The 17,120-nt window shown below is 39.9% G+C and overlaps 1 protein-coding gene across 1 annotated transcript in view; it reads left to right on the top strand.

Moving 5' to 3' along the window:
- Positions 1–1,552: 1,552 nt before the first annotated feature.
- Positions 1,553–17,120, top strand: part of GDPD1 (glycerophosphodiester phosphodiesterase domain containing 1) — a 30,895-nt gene continuing 15,327 nt past the window's right edge. The window contains exons 1-4 of the mRNA XM_024211248.2: positions 1,553–1,718; positions 8,899–8,941; positions 14,543–14,678; positions 15,532–15,577. Coding sequence (XP_024067016.1) covers positions 1,580–1,718; positions 8,899–8,941; positions 14,543–14,678; positions 15,532–15,577 — 364 coding nt within the window. The 5' untranslated portion in view covers positions 1,553–1,579. The remainder of the gene's footprint in view (positions 1,719–8,898; positions 8,942–14,542; positions 14,679–15,531; positions 15,578–17,120) is intronic.

The raw sequence follows: 17,120 nt of genomic DNA, 5'->3' as shown, positions 1-17,120 counted from the left end.
AACCTTTTTCAGGTGGTGTTGTGAGAGCTGGTGCACTTAAACTCCAGAATGAATTGAGGATTATGATAATATAATAGGCACTGTAGGTCTCCCTCTATAAAACAAGCAAAACATTACACAAATTCCTGGGTTTATGGTGTTTATTGATCACACCTGGACTATCAGTCACATTGGTACTGTCCTCCAAAAAGGAAAGTTTAACAGAGAGATTATTTTTGTTGATCCCAGAAACCATTCTTGCAATAATCTTTTAAGTATGATTTTATTTTAGATGGGGTTTTATAGTGCTGGTTATTAAACATCCATAGTGCTTTCCATAAGAAGAGGCATTCACAGGCACACTCAGTCAATTGTACTTCAGTCACTTGTTTTACACCAGTTGAATCACAAGCAATTGGCTGTTTCCAGGCTAGCCACCCTCTGCTGATTTACCCTGTGTCCATATTAGGGCTGCGTTAAACCCAGTGATGTGCATGTGACTGGCATCTTTAATCAAAACATTCTCAATCATCTCCATTTCTGTGCGGGTGCTACCTCTTCCATCCCAAGTAGGTGAAAGGGGTAGCACCTGTGGCTGCCTGGACGATGGGATGGGGGAGAATGTAAGGATGCCCATAGGCAGAGGTTTAAGGGCTGTGGGTGAAAAGTTATAAAACTTGACACAAATGCTTATATGCTGGGTGGGGGAAAGAGGTGATTCAAAGATATGCTCTGCCTAAACCACTGGAGAAAGCAGGAGAGGGTTTGAGGTTCCCCTCAGAGGCTGGGGGGAGGAAGCCTAGAGGAGCACCCCCTTCTGAGGTGAAATGGGGGCAAGCCCCTCATCTATGAGGGATGGGAAGGGGAATTCCTTCCATGGCATAAAGTTCCTCTGTGCTGGGTGACAGGGTTTAATCTTGCGATGGGGAAAGAAAGAGGTCTAAATGCTCTGAAGAAGGGAGGAAATAAGTTAATTTGTCCTCCTTGGGGGAGGAGCCCTCTCAGGTAAGATAAAGGATGAGGGGTTAACCCCATGTGTGCAATAGCAGTACAATCTGTGGGGAGGTGATTAATCCACCTCCTGGGATAGTGAGCGGGGGGTGAGGTTAATTTCCCTCCTTTGTGTGGGGCAGGGAATGACCTCAGGGAAGGTGAGACCCTGGAAAGGGGGACTAACCCCCCTCCCCTGTGTATATGGCAGGGGGAGGGTTTAATCCCCCTTGGAGTGGGGGGGGGGCTGAGTCCCCTGGGGGCAAGAATGGGGGGTCAATTCCCCTCAAGGGGGGCTGAGCCCCCTGGGGGCTAGAAGAGGGGGGGTGAGTTCCCCTCGAGGGGGTGGGGGTGAGTCCTTGAGTGCAGGGGACTGGACTAGATGACCTCTCGCGCTCCCTTCCAGTTCTCTGGTTCTATGAGCCCCCAAGTGTTAGAACTGGGTCAGTTTCCCCTCAAGGGAGGGCCGAGCCCCCTTCTCGCGCGTGCGGCTGCGCGCCTGCGCTGTCCGCTCCCTCGCCCGCGTTGCCGGGGGGGAGTGGCTGCGGCTGCGCGGGGCGGGCCTTTGCGCGGCTGCCGCAGGCCGGCCGGCTCGGTGGGAGCGGGCAGGATGGCCGGCGTCGCCCTGTATCTGGTCTCCACGCTGGGCGGCTACCTCCTCACCTCGGCGCTGCTGCTCAAATGCCCGGGACTGCTGCACCGGCCCAAGCGGCAGCGCTTCCGCTGCCGGCACATCTCCCACCGCGGCGGTGAGACCCGGGGCTCGCGCGGCTCCTGCGGGGGCTGGGTCGTTTCCCGCCGTAACCATGAGGGGCCCGGGGTCACCTCTCGCCTCAGGGGTTGGGGGGGGGCACCGTGAAGGGCAGGGAGGCGAGGGATTACCCCTCTGCCTGGCTTTCCCCGATGGTGAGAGACTCCCCTCAGACCCTTCTCCCCACGGCCCGGTCCTTGTTCTTGTGGGAGTGGGGCTCAGCCCCCAGCCGTGCTGCCCCTGCAGGGTGCAAGCCGGGCTGTGCCGCAAAGGGCTTGTAATCCCCTAGGCCGACGCGCTGAGTTTGTGTCACGCTGATCTGCCTGTTACCTGGGGCGGGTTGGCTCTGCTAGGCAGCTGATAGCCAGCTGTGTGTGTCTGGCTGCGTGCAACCCAGCGATTTCCATTCGCACTGGGTCTCTCTCTTCCTCTCCCCCCTCCAAATCTTCTCCCCAGCACCCCATTTTTAGCCCCGCCCCACCGCCTAATTGTCCTTGGTTTCAGGGTTGAACAAATTCTCCAACTCCCGGCAAATCTCACATGGAGCCACCTGGCTTTGCGTGGAATCCACATTTTGGTGGTTTCTACCCCAAACTCAAACCGGGCCCAGATTCACTATACGTTTTTTCTTTGTGAAAAGTGTGATCTAGTGGTGAGAGCAGGGCATTGGGAGTCAGACTTCTGGGTCCTATTAAAATAATGGAAACATTTCCTAAAACCTAATTTTTACAAAATCTACATTTCTGATTACTGATTGACCTAAGTAACTTTGCTCTTACTGTTTTCTAGGGTATGTTAGTTAGCATATAATCAGCCTATTGATTTACCTCCTCCATAGTTGCACCAATCAGCAGCTTTAAAAGATAATTCTTATTCAATAGGATGGTTATCTGTTAGGCACTTCTATGCAAACAACCTTTACCCAAATGAAGGATAGTGTGTATATGCTGCGTAGTACAACTGGGGCAGTAGTAGTAACCTCAGGATACTGAAACAGCTAGTTCACCATGTAAGACTGATACTGTGAGAAGTGAGTTGGATGTATATATAACATAGTGTTTGCTAAATAAAACTTCTTCAATCTACTGCTTTGGATATATTGTCAGGACCTTACTGTGTTACCACTATGAAATTCAGAAATCAAGATATCTCTTAACCTGTCTGAGTTTCTCTGTACTGAGATGGCTGATCAAACTCGAACCCTTCTATCTCAGTTTACAGCACCAGCATAGAATTCCTCATCCATTATTTGTAGATAATCTTCCATTGGTCTAAATTTTGAAATGGTAAATCTGAAAGATCAGTAACTGAGCCCTGATATTCTATGCTAGAATCCATGCAGGCTGTGCAGATTGAGTTGCAGCCCATTGAGTTGTAAGCCCATTCCTTACCAGTCACACTCATTGCAAATAGGCATCCACTTTGTTACGTTTTAAATTGATAATGAACTATATTTTCTTGTGGTCATTGGGGGTTTGTACCGAATCGATTATATGTACGAAGTAGAGGGAGGAGAGCCTTCTTATGTCATATATGTTTTTGTAGAATTCTGTCATCATCTAACTTATCCATGGGCTCTGTTCATGGCTCTCGTCTGCCCTACATTGATGTTCTCTGAAGTAGAATGTGAAATGAAAATCTCTAGATGTGGCCACTTTGGCTCAGTGCCAAGTATGGCAGGGAAAGAGGTCTTTGCATTTGTTTGGACCTTTGGCTATATAGCTGACATACCAAGTAAGCAAGCAGTACATCACTATGGAGAGGTACCTAAACACATAATATGTCAGAATACATGTAGTAAACCCAGCCTTTGCATTTCAAAGGAAGGAAGATGATTCATTGCAGCAGTTAATTTTCTTGTTTCAGTTCCTCTGTCACAAGTTAGTTCATGAAAATTGTGTTGCAGAACTAGGGCTCCTTTTTCAAAATATTACAAAAGACATTTACAGGGAATTTGACAGGGTGGATTTGATTTAAATCACTAGTCAGGAAGACTTGATTTAATAATGGATTTCTACATAAAAGTGTATTCTTTTTGGTTGCTATAACCTTAATACATATTCTTCACAACTCAGAGATAGATGTAGGTTTCATTTTTAGAAGGCACACACTATACTTTTAGAGAGAGGTAAGGGATTGACTCTGTACAAATTTGCAGAGGGACAATAGGGTTGAGGTCTGTTATTTCTCACCTCTATATATTATTTATTTATGTATTTAAAAACATTTTTGCTATTAACAAGCATGTTATCTCTGGAGACACAAATCCACAGTTTGAGAACTGCAAAACTAAGCATCTCTGATGGTATTTTCTAGACTGAGCCCTGAGTCCCATTGGGTAGATAGAAAGATTAACCTAAATAATATATACAGAAGCCCCTGGAACCCCATAAGATTGGGTCCCTAATCCATGAACTATTGGAACTCATTTACAAAACTTTTCTTAAACATTACATGAATATATTGTCTCATACTATAGAATTAGAATTTATAATCCCTATTCCATGATAAGATATCTTTGAGCTATAACATATCTTAATTAAAACTATCTTTAGATAGGTTTTTCCTTAAAAAGCATTTTATCCAAAAAAAATCTGATTTTAAATTTAAAAAATCGTGGTTTTTTTTGTTTTGTTTTGTTTTTTAAATCATTGATTTTTATCCACCCTGGAATCTGAAAGATGACATGGTAATTCTATAGAAAGGACTTAATTAATCCTCTGGTACTCTCCCAGATTTCCTCCCTACAAATTCAAAAAGTTTTGTCTCAATCATTAACTGTAGCCTTTTATATTTCTGAGATTGGGCACTTAGCCCACGAGAAAATTGTTGATCTGATGAGGAACATAAAAATACAGCAGGTACATTTTAAACATTTTTCGTGGTATTAGCTGTGTAATTTATCATTAATCCTTAATTTCTTATGTAGTATTGAGAAACAAAATGGTTTAATGAGTACTTGAACAATTACCCATATTAGTTAATGAGTGAGATGAATCCTTTAGTTGAAAGACCATAGGACAAATATTTTTTTCAGGGCTAAATTTCTATTGACTCTGGTAAAGGTAACTTTTTATTTATTTATTTATTTATTTTAAACAGTGATTTTTGTCAGAGTTATTAGTGACTGGAGTCTGTGATTAAACTTATTTTTTTCTGAGAACTACTGGTGCAGAGCACTTGGTAACTGTGTGTCCTAGATGTCACACAGGGCCTTCTTCTCATTAAACTGTACATGATTGCACTGGGTAATATAACCTGTCAGCGTGGTCTTAAATTTCATTCTTACATTCCTGAGATGCACACATTTTTTAATCTTCCTTCTGCTGTCTAAATTCTTGCACCATGTCCTTTACTTTGGCCTTTGAGTACCTTTGTCTTGCTTGCTAACTATATTATAAGGCTTGGCGTATAAATGTGTTTTAAAATGAAATTCAAACAAAATAGATAATACCAGGAGGATCTAGTCAACAGTTGTAATTTTCTATCCATCATGACTTTTCTGTGTAGCCTTCTCCCATGCTTGAAACTTTAGGAGGAATCATCTCCTCAGCTGACATCTGACTCCTGTTTCTGCTGTGGAAAATCCCTGGTCACTTCAGATATGTTGCCAGAGTGCAACTCCCATTTTTCTTGCTGATTTTGTTCATTGCTAATGGGTTTGTTTCATCCCATTCAGACTGTTGTAATATTCTCTTTTCTCACTGCATAACCACCTGACTTCAGCTGGTAAAAACCCCTATGCTGGGAATCTGGCTAGCAGCAGGCCAGGCAATAAAACTCCAGTTCTAGCTCAGCTACCTCCTTTGGCTGTTGGGTTCTGTGTTCACTCCACTGCCTTTGGAATCTTCAACCAACTTTCTGTTCTGGCTGTTCTTTAAACTATTCTTTCTGCTCCCCAAAAGCACCCACAAGCATGATTGTCTGCTGCTGATCTATTTGTCTCACCACTACCTGTACCATGTGGCTGGCCACACCCATCAATTAAAGCCTGATTTGTGGACTTCCATGCTGCTTCTGAAAATTAACTTGATTTTTGCTTTTGTTTTCTCTTTACATTTTGGGCTTATGGACTGTGTTACTACAGCGAACTCAAAGTTTAAGATAGTTTAAGATTCTTGTCCTCATCACTAAGGCCCTGTGTGGCTTTGCCTTATCTAAGGAATTGAGTTAAGCTACATTGATATAAGCCATGTTTCAATTAAATTAAATGTGTCCACACACAATCTTGCTGTAGTATAACTAAATCAGTTTAAAATTGTACATTTAAATTAAACTGGTGCAACTTTGAATGTAGGCAAGGCCTTAGACTCCAAATCTCCTTTTATTACTTCTCTTCTGAGCCTGAATTTCATTTACATCTCTTGAATTAGCTCTGTGTAAATATCAAAACAAAATAAGGTGTGAAGTTTTTGAACAACTCTGATACTCAGGTTTAGAAAACTCAGGTTTAGAAAACCTGACCTGTGAGGAAAGGTTAAAAACCTGGGCATGTTATAGTCTTGAGAAAAGAAGACTGATGGGGAACCTAACAACAGTCTTCAAATATGTTAAGGGCTGTTTTAAAGAGGACTATGATCAGTTGTTCTCCCTGTCCACTGAAGGTAGGAAAAGACATAATTGGCTTTATCTTTATATTTAGATTAGGTATTAGGAGAAACTTTCCAACTCTAAGTTTAGTTACACACTGGAATAGGCTTCAAAGAGAGGTGGAATACCCATCCCTGGAGGTTTTTCAGAACAGATGGATAGAGAGACAGTTAGGAAATGAAATAAAAAAATAATCAGTTTGTATCATGCCATCAGTGTCTCACGTTGTGTCAGTCTAACCATAGTACACTTGTTGCCATTCAACCTGTCAGTCTGAGGGTCCCACAGCCAGTGACCTCTGCAGTTAAATTCTGTGAACTAGTGGAAATGAGTGGGGCCTTGTCTGAACACAGAAGCTGCACCAGTTAACGTAAATTGGTGTCATGCAGTTTTTGTATCTGGAGTCTTACATCAGTTTAAAAGTATTTCAGTTTAACTTGCACCTGTAAATTCACCACGCTAAACGTACATAAGTTTAAATTGATATGAGTATCCACACACACAGTTGTATGGGTTTCACTAAATCAGAATAAAATATGATCTCTAGTTAAACCATTACAGCTTTGTAGAACAGGTCTCATTATCAATTTGTACCATATTCTTTATCAAGTCTCTCTCCGCCCCCCCACCCCTTTGTCACAGCTAAGAGGTAGCAGATATTTGCATAGGTGCCTTCTCCAACAGACATTGCTTCCAGATACTGTAGCTCTTGTATGTTTCCAGGTTTTTTTTAGTATTTTATGGACTATGATCCTTGTTTAAAAACAAGTGTATCTACATGCTAGGCTAATTTCAAAGGCTTGTTCAACGTTAGGGAAGGGTCAGCTTAATCTTGCAAATCTCTTTTTAGCTTACTCCTGGCTCAGAGTAAAATAGGTTTGTATATCTGTCCTTATCCCAGCTGAAACTAATATCCTTTTCACTACCCCCATGCCAGGCCTCTCTATCTTGGCAAAAAAATCCTTTTTTATGCTAATTAGGCTTCTATTTATTTTACTCAAATTGATTCAGGAAGTATCCTAAATGTAAAGATACAGGCTTCTATTTTCTAATAATTCCAACTTTTTATCAGATATGAATTTTTGGCAGGTAGAATTAAATTTGTCATAATTCTACAGTAACCTTACTCTGGTCATTCAGAGCCCAGGACTATGTAGCCAAACAGGTCTGTGGACCACCAAATGCTTTGCTGACTGCAGTTTGCGAACCTCTGATGTGGAGTTGTTGCTGAAATTTGTCCACAAAAATAAGTAAGTCTTGATTTCTCATTCTGAAGCCATATTCTGTTTTTTGTGTCTTCCCCATGCAATATAAACATGGAACACATTTAGAGCAAAGTTTTTAATGTCTCTAGAGGAAGCTATAGTAGTGAAGAGGAGTATTTTGAACACTGGCTGGGCTGTGTTGTTAGGAAGAGTAGGCTTCAAGAGCATGGTCAGTCCACTCTTTCTTTCACGGTGTTCATTCTCACCCTCTCCCTCTGTCCCTGAAATAGATCTCCTGTGTGTTTTTACTGCTATATCATGGGACCCATTCTCATGAATGAAGATACTTGAGACAAAATTCTCCAGTAGTGGGGTGTTACGCTATTGGCCTGCCATTTCTTGGGATGATGATGTTTGTTCAACTCAGTTTCTAAAGGATGCACTTTGCACCATCTCTGTCTGGAAGCTGAAATTATCTTCTCTACAGCACATACTTCCCTCATTTGAAAGGGCCTTAGGTTCATCTTAAATCCTGCAGCTGGGCTTTGTGTTAGCATGTTCAATAAGTTTAGCAATGTTTTAGTTAATCTGAAGAATTTGTCAAGAAGTCATACAGGATTCATTATTCTTGACTGATACCAGTCAAAGTTCTCTTGTCTGAAGCAGACTTGTTTTGTGGTTAGTGTCTTATTGTAGATAATTAAGTGTCTGTTTCATTTCATCTGTGCTACTGACATTGCACTTTAATGCAATTTGAAAAATAGTCTGAAGTATGTGGTATTCTAAATGTCTTGTTTGTGATTTGCAGATCATATATAATGAGGATAAAATGCTGTCTAGGGAGTTCTACAAAACAGCCTTCAATTGCTTTTTTTTGATATAGAGATACAGGTTCAGGGCAGGGCACTATATCTTGGGAGTAGTAGTCTTTGTGGACCACATATCTGTATTCTGTACTCTGTATATTGAGTAGTCTGCTCTACTTTATGCCAGTTATGTGGGGACCTCTGGCAAGTTCCCAGTATGGCCCTTTGGGGAAAGTCTGAGTCTCTAATTTATATAATACTCAATAAGAACTTCAGTGCTTTCTGTGTTCAAAGTGCTATACTAACGCTAAGACTTAAAACACTTCTATAAGTATTAGCCTCATTTTACAGATTGGAAAGCTGAGGCACAAAGAGGTGACATGACTTGCCTACGATGATACAATGAGTCAGTGTCAGGTAGGATTAGAATTCAGGATTCCTGGCTCATTCCTCCAGACCACATTCCCCCATAATATTGACATTTTTACCCATTGAATTATTTACGTTCACTGGTATATTTTTCCTCAGGGTATAGTAAAAATATCTTTTATTAAATTTGTTCTTGATGTTTTCACAGGTGCTGGAGAGAACCTGGAAAACACAATGGCAGCTTTTCGCCAGTAAGTACAAAAGGAACAAATATCTAAAATAGTCTCATTTAATAATTTTGTCTATATATGAGACATTAAAGAATTGTATTTGGCACATAGCAGCTGTTTAAGATACAGTTTTCAATTTCTATAATAATACTTTACATTTCTATAACTAACATCTGTCATCCAGGTGCTTTACACACAGTAAGTATCATCCTCATTTACAGATGGGGAAACAGAGGCACAGATGTTGTGACTTCCCATGAACATATGTTAAGACAGTGGCCGTTGGGAACAGAACCCAGGAGAGGTGATTACTATCTCCCTGCTTGAACTATGGAAACATACTGCATGTTTCTTTAATACTGCCTTTGAAAAGCTACATATTTAGCTGAATGAGACTTGTGTTATGAAGATGGCAGTTAGTACTGACCTCAATGTATTTGAAAATCAGAGTAGCCTGGTGTCAGTTCTTGGCACTGCACTTGGGCCGCCATATGGAGATTCATTGTGTTCTTTCAATAAATTACAAAGCTTTTTGCATTGTTCATGTGTTGCACAGATGTCTCTTGAAGAGATTTACTGCAGAGGGCAAAGGGAGGAGACCAAAGTGGGCTAGGGGATTCTACTCATGGCATTGTCTGGTGACTTCTGTATTGAAATTAATAGTGTATGGATGAAAGAGGAAATGTCAAACCTGGTGTTTTTTTCCCCTTGGCTTCAAAAATTAAACACGGCAAGTTAGTAACGTTCTGCATGCATGTCTGTGTGAAATTCATTCCTGGAACTGAGTCTCTCTCTCTCTTTTTGGATTAGGTCTCTTATTTTAAGACTTCCATTTATTTTCAAATCTCTTCCTAAAACTCTTCTCTCTCTTCCTCTTGTAACTACACCCTTTAACTTATTCACCATACAGTATCTTTACACAGTTGCTTTCTGTAATTTTTATCATTTGCTGTTACTAGTGAGATATAATTTGAAAGACACTAGTGTATTTCAAATAACAACGCACATCCATATGTTAATGAAGACCCGGGATTGGGATTCAGGAGACTTGGGTTCTGTGTTCAATTCCATGGTGTGGAAACCTGGGGCAAGTCACTCCTTTTGCTTTACCTCAGTTTCCTCATTGTAAAAGGGGATGATAATCCCTTCTTCACACGAGTGTTGAGGCTTAAGTTAATGTCAGCAGACTGCTTTGAGATAATTGATGGAAGGTTCATTAGAAGTGCATATTATGTTTTTTCGTATCTGCTATGTACCCGGCTTGTATGAAAGTCTTTTACCTATGGGTTTTAAACTGAATTGATATTGGGAAGTCTTTTCTAAAGCCCCTCAAACTGCAGCCTTTGAAAATGGTGAATTACCAGGGCTTTGGAGCGGAGCCTGGAGCTGGAGTGCGGAGCAGCTTCGGAGCAGTGGAGCTGCAGGTTTTTGCCTGGAGCTGGAGTGAAGCTGGAGCACAGCTCCAAAGCCCTTACAACAAAGTTCTCAGCAATATTCCAGAAAGAAACAAATCCAACATTCCTCTCAGTCACCCTAAGAGTAGAGAGGCAGAAATGTCTTTTTTTTAACTTTATTTGTATTTAACAGCCTCATTACAGTTAGTACATTTTCTTCCAGAGTATGCAGCAGTGCCAGTGTTCCTAACCAAACAGCACTATTGAAAAGCACCACAGGGCTTCTAATCTCCATGGCAGCTTAGTACAGTGGGTGGGTGTTTGTTTTTTTAAAACTACCTCTCTTTTTTTTCTTCAACTCTGTTAACACACGCTCCTCAAAGCAACCTGTTACCAATTCTCTTAAAATCTATGTAGTATATTGTCTTAAATCTGTCATTTTGATGATTTGTGTTAAAACTTTATCTAAAGTTTTCTTAATTTAAATACAACTAGCTGGGGCAAAATTTTGCATGTTTTCTCATCTGCATTTTAGTGTATTTATATATCAGTAATGTGTGTTGCATAATTCTTACCTGGATAACTTGATTTTACTATTTTAAGTTCCTACAATGCTCAGAGGTGTACAGAGTCATGGTTCCTGCCCTAAGGAATATAGTAAGAGTAAAATAGTACTTTGAGGTATTTTTTGTATTCATTACTATCTATCCCTGTCAGATTTACAGTTAATATCAGTTACATTGTAAGCTCTTCAGACCAAGGACCACATTTTTCTTATTTGTAATTTAAAGTGCCCAACATATATATAAACAAACACACACACACATACACACAGAGATTTTAGGTTTAAAATTATTTCTAAACACAGCGTGATTTAAAAAAAAAATCTTTAAAATTATGTTGGGACCTTGCGTGCAAGGTGCTATAAGAATCACAATAGAAATCTTAATTGCATGTAGGATACAAAATGCACCTTAGTACCATGTCTCTGGGATCTTGGCAGGAGTCAGATAAAGAAGCTATCAAGAGATTGACACGTCTTTTCACTGGGTTTTAGTTTCTTCTTCTAAAGCTAAATTGTTGATGTGAGAGAGTTCATTAGAGAGTTCGCTGGGCTTCAGGAAATAAAAGAGAACTTTGTCAGTCTGGTGTTTATAAACTACAGGCATTGCCAAATGGGAATGCATCTTTAGGTTAGGCCTTCTGTTCTGATATCTTTCACTACTTGGAACAAGTTGGGGCTTTATGAAAACAAACAGCTGTATTTTTGTGAGTTTATCCCTAAACCTAAAAAAGTCTTGCTTGGTCGGGGTTTTATCATTAGGTTGTGAATGAGTCTGTTTGACATCTCAGGTACTGAAGTGGTTGTCCAGCAATACCAGAATACTTTGTATTTTTGAGTCGAGGGAATGTCTTGTCTTTTTTAGGGCAATGTGAGTTTGAGAAGTTCTGACTGTGCTGTAGAGGAGCCTCACATTTCCAGCTGAAACCACTAAGTAGTAAGAAGAGAAACCTTCTAGTAGTAGCTACTAGTTACAGTCTGGCAAACACTTAGGATCATTGACAATAGGAACTGTTGTTTTCCTGCTTCCATTCAGCAATAGCTCTGTGTTTTTAAGCAATACTATCGTTTGATAACAAGTTTGGATATTTAATGGTAATATATGATACTGGACTGTCATTCATGAACTTGGCCACTGTCCTGTAATATAGCTAGAAATGCTGTTTTTTCCAGAGACCCAGTCAGCTGAAACCAGGCTGAATATCAGAGTATTCTTGATATTGTATTTTCTTCTCTTCTCGCACGTAATTATTGAGACTGAATGATAGCTAATAGCAGACAGGTTTTAATTTGACACATTCCTGGTTCTTGATCATCATAACAGTTAGGTCAGAAATCATGTTAAGTAGCCTTATGGCAATATGCTACAATGTTTGTTTGTAGTGTTGCGTATATATTATGCTTAAATCATAAAAGGCCAGATTGAAATCAATGAAAAGTCTCCCATTAACTTGAATGAACATTGGATCCGGCCGAAAAATGCTGAAATCAAGCCACACTGGTAAATGTTTTAAGATTCATTGTCAAACAGCTAAGAAAAATATTCTACTGTTTTAACCGAAAGGCTTTCAAACTTTGGCTTGTATTTCTTAACTGTCTGGTGTAACTTAACCTCCTGGGTCTCTTTTATGTTGATAGATGGAGAATTCAATTTTCATTGGAGACTGGAGCCCAGTTTGAGTTTAATATTTTTAATTTATTTATATCCAGCAGTTTTTTAAAAAGAATACTTCTCTGATTTACCTGCACCTGTATTGAGAGTTCATAGAAGTTTTGATACTAGGGTTATGATAATCTAAATAATAGAATGGAAGATATGTGGCAAAGTTCTCTGCACTGCTCTGAAAATCTAAACCTGGATTTTTGTTAGTGATTGTTTTCAATTATTTAATGAGGTGGAGAATGCTTAGATAAGAGGTTTGAATGCTTACTTTATTGACCTCATTTGTCTTTATTAAAAAAGTAATATTTTTGTGTGTATGTGTAATATGCCAAGCAATGTACCTTCCTTGTCAGTCTTAGGGCTAGTCTACACTGGCAATGTTAAAGCGCGGCCGCGGCAGCACTTTAACATGCCTTGTGTGGTCTTGGCACAGCGCTGGGAGAGAGCTCTCCCAGCGCACTAAAAAAAACACCTCAACGAGAGGCGTAGCTCCCAGCGCTGGGAGTGCGGCTCGGCTCCCAGTGCTGGGGCACTGTTTACACTGGCGCTTTACAGCGCTGCAACTTGCTGCGCTTAGAGGGGTGTTTTTTCACATCCCCGAGCGAGAAAGTTGCAGCGCTGTTAATTGCCAGTGTAGACAAGCCCTCACTGACAAAGCAAGAAACAAACAGATTAGAGTCCTTACTGTGTCCAAATCCCTAGTAATTTTAGATCCTTGAAGAGGCATTACATAATGTGTGTACTTGTCACTATTTAACATTTGACTACTTGTTGATGGTGGTAAAATGAGGTCATATCTTCCAAGGAAGTGATATTTAGAGCTTTAAAAGTCAGTGATTGACAGTTTTTACAAACTGGTTTCAGAAGCTTAATTTATAAACCTTAATAATATATTGCAAATTATTCCTGACCAATCTGCTCTAATTGATTTTACATGTAGAAATTAGACTCTCAAATCTAATTCTGGATTTTTTTCAGTTTATGTGAAATAAAACTGTAAACATAAACAGATGTATCAAGTTCAACTAACTTAAATTTTGTTTTATTTTTTTAATTAATACTCATCAGTCTTCTTCATTCTTTCACCTTTCCCTTCACAAACAAAATGTCCATCAACCCTTTCCTCCAGGCACCCACTATAAGAATACAGAGGGAATTTAATCTCCTGGGTTTGTTTAGTCCTTTGCCTCTCAGATGAGACTATCAGATGTGCCAGTTATGGAATTGGTTTTTGTGGTGTGGGCCCCTGTGCACTAGTAATTTGATTGTAGAGTTTGGTGATCTCATAGGTCACCTGGGAATTCTCAGATGGTAACAGCTTTTGTTCAGTACTAACCTGAGCTGCATTTGGGCCAGTAGCCAAAAGGTGCAAGGCTGCATCTCCCTTTGCTAATCCCCTGAGCCATCCAGTCCCTGCTAACTTAAATCAGACAAGCTTTTTAAAACGAAAAGAATCACAGTACTGAAGTGTTCAATATTTCTTTAGCTGTCTCTTGTATGTCATTTAAAGAAATTTTTTTAACACTTAAAAAATCTATGCCGTTCAAATAATTTTCATTAAAGAGAGTTTAAATTTATAATTTTCCTAACAGTAAATATGCTGAGGCTAGAAAGTGTCAGATGCCAAAATTACTAAACTGTGACCATGGAGAGTGAAGTACCCTGTCATCCTTAAAGTTTGTCCCTCTTGGTTGAGAGAGATTAGCAAGACTGTGTGTTGAGGCTTAGACAGTACAGGGGAAAAAATACATGATCTGCACAGAGGCCAGGGAGTCAGGAGCGTCCAAGTTCAAATCCCTGCTTTGACACTGATTTTGACACTGGTCTTGTGCAAGTTGTTAACTTTGCTGTTCCTCAGCTTCAAATGGTATAAATGTAAATAATTTAAAGTCTCTTGGTTTCACCAGGACCAAGTTCACTGGATAAAAGTTTGTGTGTTTATAAATTATTTGTGCATCCCACAAAGTACTTGTGGTTCAAGACTGCTTTCTGGCTTGCTGCAGTGCAGTTAATGTGGGGACAGATATGTTGGAGCTAGACTGTCATCTGACGAAAGACGAACAAGTAGTGGTATCGCATGACGAGAATCTGAAGAGAGCAACTGGAGTTGATGTCAGTATATCTGACCTCAAGTACTCGGTAAGTTTAAGAAAATTAAAAAACAAAACAAAACAAAAAACACCTAATGGTTAAAAAATAGACGACAGATATATATTGCTTTGTTAAGACATTAGGCTAGGGAAGGAAGCAAAGGACACTGCACTTGTGATTTCCAAAGTGTGTGTCTTACATTTGTAGAGTGTCCTTCAATACCTAAGTACTGAGCCATTGTTTTAAAAACACATCTCTTGGAGAACTCTAATTTTTCCTTAACATTTTAATAGAATTACCGAAGTCTTAGGCCTGGTCTACACTGGGTGGTGGGGGAAATCGATCTAAGTTACGCAACTTCAGCTACATGAATAATGTAGCTGAAGTCAATGTACTTAGCTCTACTTACCGCGGTGTCTTCACTGTGCTGAGTCGACGACTGACACTCCCCCATCGACTCCGCTTCCGCTTCTCGTGCCGGTGGAGTACCGGAGTTGACAGGAGAGCGCTCAGTGGTCAATTTATCGCGTCGTCTAGACTAGACGCAATAAATCGACCCCTGCTGGATTGATCGCTGCCCATCGATCCAGCGGGTAATGTAGATGAGCCCATAGATAAAAATTTCAAAATCATTCTTTGGTTTATTCAGTCGCTGCTAGGGTAGCTCTTAGAATATTCATTCTGCTTTGTGTCATTGTGCAAACAACTCACTAAACCATTTCTAATACAGAGGCAAGGAGACCTTATAAATATATACAAAATGTTAATATCTTTTCAAGATAATCAATGTTTATATGATTTGTGGCTTGAAATTTGTTATGTTCCATGTGTTTCAAGAAAAACAATGACTGTGTGTATTTATGCTAATGTTCATTTTTTCTGTTTGTTTGTTTTTTTTAAGGAACTCCCACCATATCTCTGCAAATTGGATGTCACCTTTCAGAAAGGTAATGTTTTTGTTTCTTTGTAGTTAAACCTATCATTTTAAATTGCAACAGCATTTACAATATTTTTCCATGAATTAACAATAGCATAGTTCTTATTCTGGCAAATGGAATGGAAGATTGTTTGTTTAAATCATCTGCCTTGATTAAAAAAAATTGATATAATCCACATCAGTGGGTAGTGATTTAATTTAAGATGTTTACTCGCAAGAGAGATTTTCCTGTTCAGTTACTTGTGCAATACGTACATCCACTTTCCAATTCCCCTGTGATTTCTTTTAAGATTGTTGATTCATGGTCCCTGATATGGGAGAGGGGGAGGGAGAAAAATGGTTTTTCTCTTTCCAACTCACGGCATTTGGCTAGTGTGTTACCTGCTTGTGACTTCAAGAGACTTTTTGGATCTACTACACTGTTCTGGTAGAGACTTCTGCAATATGCTGGCTGACACAAATGCATTTTTAGCAGAAGGAATGGAGAGAGTGAGTTGCTCTGTTAATGGATTTAAGAGAAGCACCGATATAGCTGTGAGAGGAGGAAAGCATATCAAATGGTGAACATATTTCTCCTGAAAACAAGGTGCTGATTCTCAGGCTGCTACTTAAATAGATCATGTTCACCATGTTGACAAAATCAAATTAAGAGTAATTCCCCCACCTCAAAACCTCTGAAGACTTTATCAAATGGGCTAAATTGAAGGACTTAGTATCTGTATTTAGTATTAGTGGTCCTCAACATTGTTTCAAATATGCCCAAGGTTATTCAAGATTTCCATCGAGAATCTTAAAGCATTTCAAAAACACCAAGTGAAGCTTCACAATTATCCTATTTCCCAAATGAGGAAATAAGGGTACAAAGGTCAATTGACTTGCCCAAGGTAACATAGCATCTGTGGGACTGAAACCTGGATTTCCTGGCTCCTGTTCCCTTCTCCAACCACTAGATAATGCTTCCCCAGTAAATATAAGTTTAAGAAGAGAATACACTTTCTTAACTAGATTATACCTATCTATTCTTCTTTCTATCAATACCACCTTCTGTTTATCCATTAAATTATCCATTAACCATTAAATTTAGCAGGTTGGAGCTGTTGGAAGTCGAGGGTACTTTGGCCATGACCATTAATTTAGGATTTGAACAGGGTGGGCATTGAAATGTTGGTGATGATGATGATCATTATTTTTTGTTCTAAGTTGTTTTGAATTCCATGTGTTGGAGTTCTGCTAATTGACAGCCAATTCATAGTAGCTTTTGGGATAGGATGTGTCATCCAAACCACACTCTGGCATCATGGCAGGGTTGGTGTGAACTGTATGTAAACCATTCTTGATAGAGAAGGAGAATGGAGGGTGGGAGTTCTATTCTAATTTTTAATATCTTGGATCAAAGAAAGCATTGTAGTGCAAGCGATTCCCCATTGCCCCTCCTACAAGAACAGGGTGCCTGTTGGGGAAGTGTCCCCGATCCCTGTGCACATAGGTAGTTTGAGGAGCAGCTTCCAGAGGTAAGACGTAGGTATAGTAGACACTGATTGTAGCAATGAGAA

Source organism: Terrapene carolina, unplaced genomic scaffold, assembly GCF_002925995.2.
Source record: "Terrapene carolina triunguis isolate 2854851 unplaced genomic scaffold, T_m_triunguis-2.0 Scaffold231, whole genome shotgun sequence".
In the NCBI taxonomy this organism is placed as follows: domain Eukaryota; kingdom Metazoa; phylum Chordata; order Testudines; family Emydidae; genus Terrapene; species Terrapene triunguis.
Note: the sequence above shows the minus strand (reverse complement) of the source record. Positions and strands in the feature narration are given on the sequence as shown.